This window comes from Pelobates fuscus, chromosome 2 (genome assembly GCF_036172605.1).
Source record: "Pelobates fuscus isolate aPelFus1 chromosome 2, aPelFus1.pri, whole genome shotgun sequence".
Lineage (NCBI taxonomy): Eukaryota > Metazoa > Chordata > Amphibia > Anura > Pelobatidae > Pelobates > Pelobates fuscus.
In genome coordinates this window covers 440,308,844-440,323,770 of record NC_086318.1, presented here as the reverse complement: position 1 = coordinate 440,323,770, position 14,927 = coordinate 440,308,844, and the positions used below count along the sequence as shown (strand labels likewise).

At 51.0% G+C, this 14,927-nt stretch overlaps 1 protein-coding gene across 2 annotated transcripts in view; it reads right to left on the bottom strand.

Moving 5' to 3' along the window:
• Positions 1–11,226, bottom strand: part of RNF8 (ring finger protein 8) — a 31,202-nt gene extending 19,976 nt beyond the window's left edge. For both annotated transcript variants that reach the window (XM_063444119.1, XM_063444120.1), the window contains exons 1-4: positions 11,029–11,226; positions 8,253–8,381; positions 4,995–5,666; positions 4,370–4,432 (exon numbers count right to left, since the gene is read on the bottom strand). In XM_063444119.1, the coding sequence (XP_063300189.1) occupies positions 4,370–4,432; positions 4,995–5,666; positions 8,253–8,381; positions 11,029–11,115 (951 nt within the window). In that variant the 5' untranslated portion in view covers positions 11,116–11,226. The remainder of the gene's footprint in view (positions 1–4,369; positions 4,433–4,994; positions 5,667–8,252; positions 8,382–11,028) is intronic.
• Positions 11,227–14,927: the final 3,701 nt, after the last annotated feature.

Sequence of the window (14,927 nt, the reverse complement as noted above, 5' to 3'; positions counted from 1 at the left end):
AATGTCCTACAATACCTCCTATAGCAATGACCCCCCCCACACAGAATGTCCTACAATACCTCCTGTAGCAATAACCCCCCCCCCACCCCACACAGAATGTACTACAATACCTCTTGTAGCAATGACCTCCCCCACGCAGAATGTCCTACAATACCTCCTGTAGCAATGACCCCCCCCACACAGAAAGTACTACAATACCTCCTGTAGCAATGACCCCCCCACACAGAATGTACTACAATACCTCCTGTAGCAATTACTGCCCCCACACAGAATGTCCTACAATACCTCCTATAGCAATGACCCCCCCACACAGAATGTACTACAATACCTCCTATAGCAATGACCCCCCCACACAGAATGTACTACAATACCTCCTGTAGCAATTACTGCCCCCACACAGAATGTCCTACAATACCTCCTGTAGCAATGACCCCCCCACACAGAATGTCCTACAATACCTCCTGTAGCAATGACCCCCCCACACCCCACACAGAATGTACTACAATACCTCTTGTAGCAATGACCCCCCCTCCACACAGAGAATGTACTACAATACCTCCTGTAGCAATGACCCCCCCACACAGAATGTACTACAATACCTCCTATAGCAATGACCTCCCCACACAGAATGTCCTACAATACCTCCTATAGCAATGACCCCCCCACACAGAATGTACTACAATACCTCCTATAGCAATGACCCCCCCACACAGAATGTCCTACAATACCTCCTATAGCAATGACCCCCCCACACAGAATGTACTACAATACCTCCTATAGCAATGACCCCCCCCACACAGAATGTCCTACAATACCTCCTATAGCAATGACTCCCCCCACACAGAATGTACTACAATCCTCCTGTAGCAATGACCCCCCACACAGAATGTACTACAATACCTCCTGTAGCAATGACCCCCCCACACAGAATGTACTACAATACCTCCTATAGCAATGACCCCCCCACACAGAATGTCCTACAATACCTCCTGTAGCAATGACCCCCCACACAGAATGTACTACAATACCTCCTGTAGCAATTACTGCCCCCACACAGAATGTCCTACAATACCTCCTATAGCAATGACCCCCCCACACAGAATGTACTACAATACCTCCTATAGCAATGACCCCCCCACACAGAATGTACTACAATACCTCCTGTAGCAATTACTGCCCCCACACAGAATGTCCTACAATACCTCCTATAGCAATGACCCCCCCACACAGAATGTACTACAATACCTCCTGTAGCAATTACTGCCCCCACACAGAATGTCCTACAATACCTCCTGTAGCAATGACCCCCCCACACAGAATGTCCTACAATACCTCCTGTAGCAATGACCCCCCCACACCCCACACAGAATGTACCACAATACCTCTTGTAGCAATGACCCCCCCTCCACACAGAGAATGTACTACAATACCTCCTGTAGCAATGACCCCCCCCACACAGAATGTACTACAATACCTCCTATAGCAATGACCCCCCCACACAGAATGTCCTACAATACCTCCTGTAGCAATGACCCCCCACACAGAATGTACTACAATACCTCCTGTAGCAATTACTGCCCCCACACAGAATGTCCTACAATACCTCCTATAGCAATGACCCCCCCACACAGAATGTACTACAATACCTCCTATAGCAATGACCCCCCCACACATAATGTACTACAATACCTCCTGTAGCAATTACTGCCCCCACACAGAATGTCCTGCAATACCTCCTATAGCAATGACCCCCCACACAGAATGTACTACAATACCTCCTGTAGCAATGACCCCCCCACACAGAATGTACTACAATACCTCCTATAGCAATGACCCCCCCACACAGAATGTCCTACAATACCTCCTGTAGCAATGACCCCCCACACAGAATGTACTACAATACCTCCTGTAGCAATTACTGCCCCCACACAGAATGTCCTACAATACCTCCTATAGCAATGACCCCCCCACACAGAATGTACTACAATACCTCCTATAGCAATGACCCCCCCACACAGAATGTACTACAATACCTCCTGTAGCAATTACTGCCCCCACACAGAATGTCCTACAATACCTCCTATAGCAATGACCCCCCACACAGAATGTCCTACAATACCTCCTGTAGCAATGACCCCCCCACACAGAATGTCCTACAATACCTCCTGTAGCAATGACCCCCCCACACCCCACACAGAATGTACCACAATACCTCTTGTAGCAATGACCCCCCCTCCACACAGAGAATGTACTACAATACCTCCTGTAGCAATGACCCCCCCCACACAGAATGTACTACAATACCTCCTATAGCAATGACCTCCCCACACAGAATGTCCTACAATACCTCCTATAGCAATGACCCCCCCACACAGAATGTACTACAATACCTCCTATAGCAATGACCCCCCCACACAGAATGTCCTACAATACCTCGTATAGCAATGACCCCCCCACACAGAATGTACTACAATACCTCCTATAGCAATGACCCCCCGCACACAGAATGTCCTACAATACCTCCTATAGCAATGACTCCCCCCACACAGAATGTACTACAATCCTCCTGTAGCAATGACCCCCCACACAGAATGTACTACAATACCTCCTGTAGCAATGACCCCCCCACACAGAATGTACTACAATACCTCCTATAGCAATGACCCCCCCACACAGAATGTCCTACAATACCTCCTGTAGCAATGACCCCCCACACAGAATGTACTACAATACCTCCTGTAGCAATGACCCCCCCCCCACAGAATGTCCTACAATACCTCCTATAGCAATGACCCCCACACACAGAATGTACTACAATACCTCCTATAGCAATGACCCCCCCCCCCACACAGAATGTACTACAATACCTCCTATAGCAATTACTGCCCCCACACAGAATGTCCTACAATACCTCCTATAGCAATGACCCCCCCACACAGAATGTACTACAATACCTCCTATAGCAATGACCCCCCCACACAGAATGTACTACAATACCTCCTGTAGCAATTACTGCCCCCACACAGAATGTCCTACAATACCTCCTATAGCAATGACCCCCCCACACAGAATGTACTACAATACCTCCTGTAGCAATTACTGCCCCCACACAGAATGTCCTACAATACCTCCTGTAGCAATGACCCCCCCACACAGAATGTCCTACAATACCTCCTGTAGCAATGACCCCCCCACACCCCACACAGAATGTACCACAATACCTCTTGTAGCAATGACCCCCCCTCCACACAGAGAATGTACTACAATACCTCCTGTAGCAATGACCCCCCCCACACAGAATGTACTACAATACCTCCTATAGCAATGACCTCCCCACACAGAATGTCCTACAATACCTCCTATAGCAATGACCCCCCCACACAGAATGTACTACAATACCTCCTATAGCAATGACCCCCCCACACAGAATGTCCTACAATACCTCGTATAGCAATGACCCCCCCACACAGAATGTACTACAATACCTCCTATAGCAATGACCCCCCGCACACAGAATGTCCTACAATACCTCCTATAGCAATGACTCCCCCCACACAGAATGTACTACAATCCTCCTGTAGCAATGACCCCCCACACAGAATGTACTACAATACCTCCTGTAGCAATGACCCCCCCACACAGAATGTACTACAATACCTCCTATAGCAATGACCCCCCCACACAGAATGTCCTACAATACCTCCTGTAGCAATGACCCCCCACACAGAATGTACTACAATACCTCCTGTAGCAATGACCCCCCCCCACAGAATGTCCTACAATACCTCCTATAGCAATGACCCCCACACACAGAATGTACTACAATACCTCCTATAGCAATGACCCCCCCCCCACACAGAATGTACTACAATACCTCCTATAGCAATGACCCCCCCCCCCACACAGAATGTACTACAATACCTCCTGTAGCAATGACCCCCCACACATAATGTCCTACAATACCTCCTATAGCAATGACCCCCCCACACAGAATGTACTACAATACCTTCTGTAGCAATGACCCCCACACAGAATGTCCTACAATACCTCCTATAGCAATGACCCCCCACACAGAATGTCCTACAATACCTCCTGTAGCAATGACCCCCCACACACAGAATGTACTACAATACCTCCTGTAGCAATGACCCCCCACACAGAATGTCCTACAATACCTCCTGTAGCAATGACCCCCCCCACACAGAATGTCCTACAATACCTCCTATAGCAATGACCCCCACACACAGAATGTAACAAACTACAATACATCCTGTAGCAATGACCCCTCCTCCACACACACAGAATGTCCTACAGTACCTCCTGTAGTAATTGTCCCCTTCCCCTCAAGGTTTGTACCAAACTGTAATACCTCTTGTAGCGCTTGGGCCAGTTGTTCCTTTAATTGTTCCTCTTCAGCCTGCTTCCGTTCTCCCTATGAAAACAAAATCACCTGCAAATCATTGATAAACCTCATGTGTGAAGTACACTAAACAGACGCAATGTATATATTACTCAACATGTTGTAGCAGACAGTCTGTAAAGAGAGTGTGTGTTCGGTTAGTTATGTACCAATAGGCACCACTGAACATGGCTGCTGCCCCCACAATACTAAGCATTCGCTGCACACTACACATTGAGTAATTTCGCATGTAGCACTGTGACAGATGCTCCTCACACGGTTTGTCTCTCTCTTACACAGAGCCAGCTTCCCAGAGGCTCATGCTGCAGGGATGTGTGACATCATACCTGACAGTCTACATTATTACAGCACAAGAATCAGGGGAGCTGTGTGTATCAGTATAAGCCCAGCTGTATGCACTCAGCAATGATAAGAGAACAGGACAGGCTTCAGAATTTACAGACAAAAACAGACAGAGGAAAAGGGACAAGTCACTAGCCCTGTTCTTTCAAATTTACCTTGCCATGTGGACGGGAGACTTGGGGAGCAAGTGGGCAAATCCACACGGACTACAGGCCTGGCATTCTCTGCTCACCTGCTTCTGCTGCTGTTCCGCAAAAATCTGTTTCAGTTCCTGCACCCGGTGGAGATGTTCCACTCTTTCATTACTCAGCTGGTTCTGGAGATCGTGAAGTTCTTTCTGTACCAGGAGAAGATCCTTGGAATCTGCCCGTTTGCTGTGCCCGGGGGCATTCATCTTTTCCTGCATCTCCTGCTGCTTCACCTGCATTTGCACATTGAGTCTCCGTATCTCCTCCATGGTTTGCCTCACTTTGCTGAGCTGTAAGGTGCTGCGACACTGCTGCTGAGTGGGGGAGAGATCTTCTATATCAGGTTGCTCCATGGCCCCAACTTTCCCAGTACACTGTCTGGCCAGGTCCATCCTACAGGGTGATATTTCTGACTCACCAACACCCCTACTGATCCGGTAAATCTTCACTTTAAAAGGATTTGATGAACCTTCAGTTCCAGGGTCCTCGGATTCCTCAGGATTAAATTTCCGCTTTACCCGTGGTCCCATGGACTTTCCTGGGATTTCCAGGTCTGAGCATGCCTGTCCCAGCGATTCCTTAACCACATCATATTCAAATTCAATGTTATTTGTGTTTGGCAGTGGAACCCCTAACTGGACGCAGGTCCCCTCACTCAATACATATGCTTTACGCGGTTCCAGCTTGGTCTTATTCAGCCATACCCCATTCAAACTCTACGGAAAGATAGACAGTCACATATTATTGTATCATCATCAAATGGAACAAAGACATTGAGGCTTTGTAATGAAAGTAACAGAATGGAATTTATCTTTTAAACTAGTTACTGACACTGCTTCAGATTCCAATCTTTTGTGGATTATTTATCGATTACACAACGCAGCAGATTATTTATATCCTGTCACTTTAATTGGAAGATAGTAACCTGGGGTCCCTCTGTACAGACTTACTGGAATTTGAAAAGTTGCCGATTAACTTGTTAGCATTAACACTTCCCTTTCTTAAACATCACATTTCTGAAGTGAAAGTGGCTTAAATAGCTAAAAAACTGTCTAAATCTCACAATTCAGTTTTGAAATCGCTACAATGTACATATGTTTTGGTATTTTTCTGTTTCTACATAACATGTTGAACAATGGAATTTATTCATGAAACACCGCCCAGCTTCCAGTAAAGTCACCTGTTTGAGGACTATTGACCAAAACATTGTTTCTCACAGAAAAGCATCTGGTGCCTGAGAGGCAATCGCCACACTCTGCCAATCCAGTGCCTCTCACAGAGAAGCATGACATTCAATCCTCCTCTATGGGAAGTATTGGACACATTCAGCATGAAGACCTTTGAAAAAGGAAAGTCTTCTATGAGAAAGCGCCTCTAGTGGCCAGTGTCGGTCTGATAGCCAATAGAGACATGATTCAGGCAAGACGTAAACACGTTTTCTCTGAAATGTCAATGTTAGAGGGACAGGCAAAAAGGAGAGCATCTATGCAGCACCACCTTATTAAAATGAAGTGTTTTGTGTTTAGAATGACCCTTCATTAGGTCACTCTCTGAAAAGTTACCCTCTAAAATAGGGATTAAAAGATTTAAACATGTAAACTAAAGCGAAATGCAATTAAACAGAGAGAAAAACAAGGTTGGGTGTTAAAAAATGTGGTAATGTTAAAACATACGGAAAAAAAATATGTAAACACACACGTACTATATTTCATTAGAACGTAAACCTCTGCAAAATAGTTTTATTTTCGGTGCAATAATACATATCTGACTGGCATAGAGTCCCTGGAGCATACAGAAATTTAAGGTGGGAATTACAGTTTCTAACCCCCACAGCAAATAGAGAATGATGGAACAGCTAGCCGATGTCAAATATGTAGGGCATAGCAGACCTGACTCCATGTTTTGTTACATAATAATTCAACAAACTAAAAAAATAACAAGTTTTGCAGTCTAAGTATTGTTACACTTGTAAAATACCTACACAGAAACAAAGAAATAATTTTCTAATTTAAAGCCTCTGTTAATACTGTAACCTGGTAGAAGTAAAATGGCTGGGACGACCCACAGAATAACATATATGAACCCCAGATTATCGGATGGGTCTAATGTCTTTGCGTCTAATTTTCACTGGAGTTTTGGCGCAATTTCTAAAATATGACTTGTTTTAACCTGGTTTTTTTTGTGCTCTAAATATCATTTTATAATATGCACCATTTTATCGTAGACGCAACAGATTCATACATTTTTCTGCTAGAAAAGTGTTCTGTTTCACTTCCATTTCTTTGCAAAAATTACGTTTCAGAAAACCATCGCTTTTTAGATCACTTTAAGAAATACTCTTGTATGTCAAAACAGTATGCTATTTAACAGTCACTTGATGAATATTTACCAGCATTCTGACAATATACATTTATTAAATTAAATTAAATTAAATATTGTTTAAGTGAAAAATAAATAAATTAGGTAAAGTAGAAAGAATGTTTGCTTAAATGAACACAGAGATACATGGTTTCTATAATGTTTTCTGAATCTCATTGGAAAAGAACTCTTTAGAATAATGTAATTGTACTCAGATTGCAAGTCTTAAAAAATCTGGTGGTAAAAAAGACTATATTTTGCATTTGATAAACAGAAAAAAAAGTGGCAAAATCTAATTTTGAACAAATACAATGAAGTAGAATAGATAAGTAGTGCCAGTAGTTAAACTGTGTCTTCCTGAGTTAAGCACACCTTGATACAGGACCCCGCTCATTGGCTGAGAGCACAGAGCAGATGGTCTTAGCCAATGAGAGCAGACCTGCACAGCTCTGCTTAGCTCAGTGGGCTGTAGTGGTTATAGTGCTCGGAGTGTTACTTTATCAGGAGTCGGTAACTTTCAGAGATAATGGTTAACACTTAAAGATTGTTGATACGCCAGAACAGTGTCTTGGTGCAGGAATACACAGGATGACAGTAGAACGCAGATATAGTGATCAGATATTGACTAAGAAATCAACATATTGGCTTACCAGCTGTGACATGTTAATGGGGACTGTATCTTATTGACCATGCATATGTTTCTATCGTGTGTTCAGGCGATTAGAGGCTCTGAGGGTGGAGAACGTCTAACACAACACATTTAGCAAATGTTTCCTGAATGTTCCTTTACGGATTACACGCTCAGGCTCACAAGAAATGTCATAGAAAAATTCTGTATAATCCAGGCAATATCACCAAACTAACACTGAATAGTATTTCTGTCAGACTCGCTATGCTCTAACCTAACAATAAAAGTTATTAAAGTAGAATTATTTAGACGTTACCCTGTTGTCAGTGATGGTCCACAGACCATCCGCATTCTGTTTCAAAATGCAGTGTACTCGTGAAATCATAAGTGGGCAGACGGTGGAGGTCAGCTGGTAGTTGACGCCTAGGCCTCGGCCTATGGTGACCTGAAAAAAATAAAAACAATGCTCTAGGGCTGCAAAAATTGAAGGCGCAGGAACGTTTAGCAAGAACTCAAAGCAAATCAGACAATTCCAGACAGCGATCAAATGCACTCACAAACTGAATTCTGACTAGTCCTACCCAGGCTGGGTTGACCATTATCAAGGAAACACCCGTAATGAGCGACTCATCCAACCATAACAATCCCACCCCAGACAAGCCCCCCCACTACTCTTATGCCAAGATCCTCAATCCTCTTATTCCACTCCCTGCACTATTTTCCCCAGGAGAAACCCCATACAACCCCTACCTCCTCACAACACAAATTCTTTGCACTTTTCTCAGCCTCTATGCCCCCTGCACAAACCCCTAATCCCCTCTCTACCTAGACCCACATATCATCCTCTCTCTGTCAGTCATCATTCTCTCTCTCTCTCTGTCAGTCATCATTCTCTCTCTCTCTCCGTGTCATCATTCTCTCTCTCTCTCCGTGTCATCATTCTCTCTCTCTCTCCGTGTCATCATTCTCTCTCTCTCTCCGTGTCATCATTCTCTCTCTCTCTCCGTGTCATCATTCTCCCTCTCTCTCCGTGTCATCATTCTCTCTCTCTCTCCGTGTCATCATTCTCTCTCTCTCTCCGTGTCATCATTCTCTCTCTCTCTCCGTGTGTCAGTCGACATTCTCTCGCTCTATCCCTCTGTCAGTCAGTCATATCTCTCTACATGTCTCTATAATTAGGGTCCCTGTCTGTCTGACTGTGGCCATAGTATCTATAATTAGGGTCCCTGTCTGTCTCACTGTGGCCCCTGCCTGTCTCCCTGTGGCTCCTGCCTGTCTCCCTGTGGCTCCTGCCTGTCTCCCTGTGGCCCCTGTCTTTATAATTAGGGCCCCTGCCTGTCTCCCTGTGGCCCCTGTCTCTATATTTAGGGCCCCTGTCTCTATATTTAGGGCCCCTGCCTGTCTCTCTCCCTGTGGCCCCTGTCTCTATATTTAGGGCCCCTGCCTGTCTGTCTCCCTGTGGCCCCCCTGCCTGTCTGTCTCCCTGTGGCCCCCCTGCCTGTCTGTCTCCCTGTGGCCCCCCTGCCTGTCTGTCTCCCTGTGGCCCCCCTGCCTGTCTGTCTCCCTGTGGCCCCCCTGCCTGTCTGTCTCCCTGTGGCCCCCCTGCCTGTCTGTCTCCCTGTGGCCCCCCTGCCTGTCTGTCTCCCTGTGGCCCCCCTGCCTGTCTGTCTCCCTGTGGCCCCCCTGCCTGTCTGTCTCCCTGTGGCCCCCCTGCCTGTCTGTCTCCCTGTGGCCCCCCTGCCTGTCTGTCTCCCTGTGGCCCCCCTGCCTGTCTGTCTCCCTGTGGCCCCCCTGCCTGTCTGTCTCCCTGTGGCCCCCCTGCCTGTCTGTCTCCCTGTGGCCCCCCTGTCTGTCTCCCTGTGGCCCCCCTGTCTGTCTCCCTGTGGCCCCCCTGTCTGTCTGTCTGTCTCTCTCCCTGTGGCCCCCTGTCTGCCTGTGGCCCCCTGTCTGCCTGTGGCCCCCTGTCTGCCTGTGGACCCCTGTCTGCCTGTGGACCCCTGTCTGCCTGTGGCCCCCTGTCTGCCTGTGGCCCCCTGCCTGTCTGCCTGTGGCCCCCTGCCTGTCTGCCTGTGGCCCCCTGCCTGTCTGCCTGTGGCCCCCTGCCTGTCTGCCTGTGGCCCCCTGCCTGTCTGCCTGTGGCCCCCTGCCTGTCTGCCTGTGGCCCCCTGCCTGTCTGCCTGTGGCCCCCTGCCTGTCTCCCTGTGGCCCCCTGCCTGTCTCCCTGTGGCCCCCTGCCTGTCTCCCTGTGGCCCCCTGCCTGTCTCCCTGTGGCCCCCTGCCTGTCTCCCTGTGGCCCCCTGCCTGTCTCCCTGTGGCCCCCTGCCTGTCTCCCTGTGGCCCCCTGCCTGTCTCCCTGTGGCCCCCTGCCTGTCTCCCTGTGGCCCCCTGCCTGTCTCCCTGTGGCCCCCTGCCTGTCTCCCTGTGGCCCCCTGCCTGTCTCCCTGTGGCCCCCTGCCTGTCTCCCTGTGGCCCCCTGCCTGTCTCCCTGTGGCCCCCTGCCTGTCTCCCTGTGGCCCCCTGCCTGTCTCCCTGTGGCCCCCTGCCTGTCTCCCTGTGGCCCCCTGCCTGTCTCCCTGTGGCCCCCTGCCTGTCTCCCTGTGGCCCCCTGCCTGTCTCCCTGTGGCCCCCTGCCTGTCTCCCTGTGGCCCCCTGCCTGTCTCCCTGTGGCCCCCTATCTCTCTCCCTGTGCCCCCCCCCCCTGTCTCTCTCCCTGTGGCCCCCTGTCTCTCTCCCTGTGGCACCCTGCCTCTCTCCCTGTGGCCCCCTGCCTCTCTCCCTGTGGCCCCCTGCCTGTCTCCCTGTGGCCCCCTGCCTGTCTCCCTGTGGCCCCCTGCCTGTCTCCCTGTGGCCCCCTATCTCTCTCCCTGTGGCCCCCTGTCTCTCTCCCTGTGGCCCCCTGTCTCTCTCCCTGTGGCCCCCTGTCTCTCTCCCTGTGGCCCCCTGCCTCTCTCCCTGTGGCCCCCTGCCTCTCTCCCTGTGGCCCCCTGCCTCTCTCCCTGTGGCCCCCTGCCTCTCTCCCTGTGGCCCCCTGCCTCTCTCCCTGTGGCCCCCTGTCTCTCTCCCTGTGGCTCCTGGGGGCCCAGCTCTCTCACCTCCTCCCCCTCGGGCAGTGTCAGTCTCTCCTGGGTCCCCCCTCTCCTCCTCAGGCTCCAGGTTTCCGTTGGACCGGCGGCGGCCATCTCACGGCATCCGGGCCGAACCGAGCCAGGGCCCGAGCGACATCACCAATCAACCGCCGAGCGAACCGAGCGGCCAATGAGCGCACAGAGCCCAGCCTGGATCAATCAACCGCAGAGCAAACCGAGCGGCCAATTAGCGCGCAGATATCCCAGCCAAAACAAATCAACCGCCGAGCGAACCGAGCGGCCAATGAGCGCACAGAGCCCAGCCAAAACAAATCAACCGCCGAGCGAACCGAGCGGCCCAGCCTGGAGCAATCAACCGCTTCCTATCCCCCGGCCTCCTATTCTTCCTGTGGCCTCTGTCTCTATAATTGGGGCCCCTGTGCGTCTCCCTGTGGCCCTCAGTTCCTATTCCCCGGCTTCCCATTCCCTCGGCTTCCTATTCCCTCAGCTTCCTATTCCCCCTGCTTCCCATTCCCCCGGCTTCCCATTCCCTCGGCTTCCTATTCCCTCGGCTTCCCATTCCCCCAGCTTCCCATTCCCTCAGCTTCCTATTATCCGGCTTCCTATTCTGCCCCGGCTTCCTATTCCCTCGGCTTCCCATTCCCCCGGCTTCCCATTCCCCCGGCTTCCCATTCCCTCAGCTTCCTATTCCCCCGGCTTTCTATTCGCTAAGCTTCCTATTCCCTCAGCTTCCTATTCCCTCAGCTTCCTATTCCCCAGCTTCCTATTCCCTCAGCTTCCTATTCCCCCTGCTTCCTATTCCCCCTGCTTCCCATTCCCCCGGCTTCCCATTCCCTCGGCTTCCTATTCCCTCGGCTTCCCATTCCCCCGGCTTCCCATTCCCCCAGCTTCCCATTCCCTCTGCTTCCTATTATCCGGCTTCCTATTCTGCCCCGGCTTCCTATTCCCTCGGCTTCCTATTCCCTCGGCTTCCCATTCCCTCGGCTTCCCATTCCCCCGGCTTCCCATTCCCCCGGCTTCCCATTCCCTCGGCTTCCCATTCCCCCGGCTTCCCATTCCCTCGGCTTCCCATTCCCTCGGCTTCCCATTCCCTCGGCTTCCCATTCCCTCGGCTTCCCATTCCCTCAGCTTCCTATTCCCTCAGCTTCCTATTCCCCCAGCTTCCTATTCACTAAGCTTCCTAGTCCCCCCCAGCTTCCCATTCCCTCTGCTTCCCATTCCCTCGGCTTCCCATTCCCTTGGCTTCCCATTCCCTTGGCTTCCCATTCCCTTGGCTTCCCATTCCCCCGGCTTCCCATTCCCCCGGCTTCCCATTCCCCCGGCTTCCCATTCCCCCGGCTTCCCATTCCCTCAGCTTCCTATTCCCCAGCTTCCTATTCCCCCAGCTTTCTATTCAATAAGCTTCCTAGTCCCCCCCGGCTTCCTATTCCCTCAGCTTCCTATTCCCCTGGCTTCCTATTCCCTCGGCTTCCTATTCCCCAGCTTCCTATTCCCTCAGCTTCCTATTCCCCCTGCTTCCCATTCCCTCGGCTTTCCATTCCCCGGCTTCCTATTCCCTCAGCTTCATATTCCCCCGGCTTCCCATTCCCTCGGCTTTCCATTCCCCATGCTTCCTATTCCCCCAGCTTCCTATTCCACCAGCTTCCTAGTCCCCCGGCTACCTATTCCCTCAGCTTCCTATTCCCCCGGCTTCCTATTCCGTCAGCTTCCTATTCCCTCGGCTTCCTATTCCCTCAGCTTCCTATTCCCCCAGCTTCCTAGTCCCCTGGCTTCCTATTCTCTCAGCTTCCTATTCCCCCAGCTTCCTCTTCACTAAGCTTCCTAGTCCCCCCCCTGGCTTCCTATTCCCCCAGCTTCCTATTCACTAAGCTTCCTGCTCCCCCCCCGGCTTCCTATTCCCTTGGCTTCCTATTCCCCCGGCTTCCTATTCCCCCGGCTTCCTATTCCCTCAGCTTCCTATTCTCTCAGCTTCCTATTCTCTCAGCTTCCTATTCCCTCGGCTTCCTATTCCCTCGGCTTCCTATTCCCTCGGCTTCCTATTCCCTCGGCTTCCTATTCCCCCGGCTTCCTATTCCCCCGGCTTCCTATTCCCCCGGCTTCCTATTCCCCCAGCGTCCTATTCCCCCAGCGTCCTCTTCCCCCCGGCTTCCTATTCCCTCAGCTTCCTATTCCCTCAGCTTCCTATTCCCTCAGCTTCCTATTCCCTCAGCTTCCTATTCCCCTGGCTTCCTATTCCCTCGGCTTCCTATTTCCTCAGCTTCCTATTCCCTCAGCTTCCTATTCCCCCTGCTTCCCATTCCCTCGGCTTTCCATTCCCCGGCTTCCTATTCCCTCAGCTTCATATTCTCCCGGCTTCCCATTCCCTCGGCTTTCCATTCCCCGGCTTCCTATTCCCCAGCTTCCTATTCCCCCAGCTTCGTAATCCCCCAGCTTCCTAGTCCCCCGGCTACCTATTCCCTCAGCTTCCTATTCCCCCGGCTTCCTATTCCCACAGCTTCCTATTCCCTCAGCTTCCTAGTCCCCCGGCTTCCTATTCCCCCAGCTTCCTCTTCACTAAGCTTCCTAGTCCCCCCTGGCTTCCTATTCCCTCAGTTTCCTATTCCCCCAGCTTCCTATTCCTTCGGCTTCCTATTCCCCCGGCTTCCTATTCCCTCAGCTTCCTATTCCCTCAGCTTCCTATTCTCTCAGCTTCCTATTCCCCAGCTTCCTATTCCCCCAGCTTCCTATTCACTAAGCTTCCTAGTCCGCCCCCCCCGGCTTCCTATTCCCTCAGCTTCCTATTCCCCCCCGCTTCCTATTCCCCTGGCTTCCTATTCCCCTGGCTTCCTATTCCCTCAGCTTCCTATTCCCTCGGCTTCCTATTCCCTCGGCTTCCTATTCCCTCGGCTTCCTATTCCCTCGGCTTCCTATTCCCTCGGCTTCCTATTCTCCAGCTTCCTATACCCTCAGCTTCCTATACCCTCAGCTTCCTATTCCCCCTGCTTCCCATTCCCTCGGCTTCCCATTCCCCTGGCTTCCTATTCCCCCGGCTTCCCATTCCCCCGGCTTCCCATTCCCCCGGCTTCCCATTCCCTCAGCTTCCTATTCCCCAGCTTCCTATTCCCCCAGCTTTCTATTCAATAAGCTTCCTAGTCCCCCCCGGCTTCCTATTCCCTCAGCTTCCTATTCCCCTGGCTTCCTATTCCCTCGGCTTCCTATTCCCCAGCTTCCTATTCCCTCAGCTTCCTATTCCCCCTGCTTCCCATTCCCTCGGCTTTCCATTCCCCGGCTTCCTATTCCCTCAGCTTCATATTCCCCCGGCTTCCCATTCCCTCGGCTTTCCATTCCCCATGCTTCCTATTCCCCCAGCTTCCTATTCCACCAGCTTCCTAGTCCCCCGGCTACCTATTCCCTCAGCTTCCTATTCCCCCGGCTTCCTATTCCGTCAGCTTCCTATTCCCTCGGCTTCCTATTCCCTCAGCTTCCTAGTCCCCCAGCTTCCTAGTCCCCTGGCTTCCTATTCTCTCAGCTTCCTATTCCCCCAGCTTCCTCTTCACTAAGCTTCCTAGTCCCCCCCTGGCTTCCTATTCCCCCAGCTTCCTATTCACTAAGCTTCCTGCTCCCCCCCGGCTTCCTATTCCCTTGGCTTCCTATTCCCCCGGCTTCCTATTCCCTCAGCTTCCTATTCTCTCAGCTTCCTATTCTCTCGGCTTCCTATTCCCTCGGCTTCCTATTCCCTCGGCTTCCTATTCCCCCGGCTTCCTATTCCCCCGGCTTCCTATTCCCCCGGCTTCCTATTCCCCCAGCGTCCTATTTCCCCAGCGTCCTATTTCCCCAGCGTCCTATTCCCCCAGCGTCCTCTTCCCCCCGGCTTCCTATTCCCTCAGCTTCCTATTCCCTCAGCTTCCTATTCCCCTGGCTTCCTA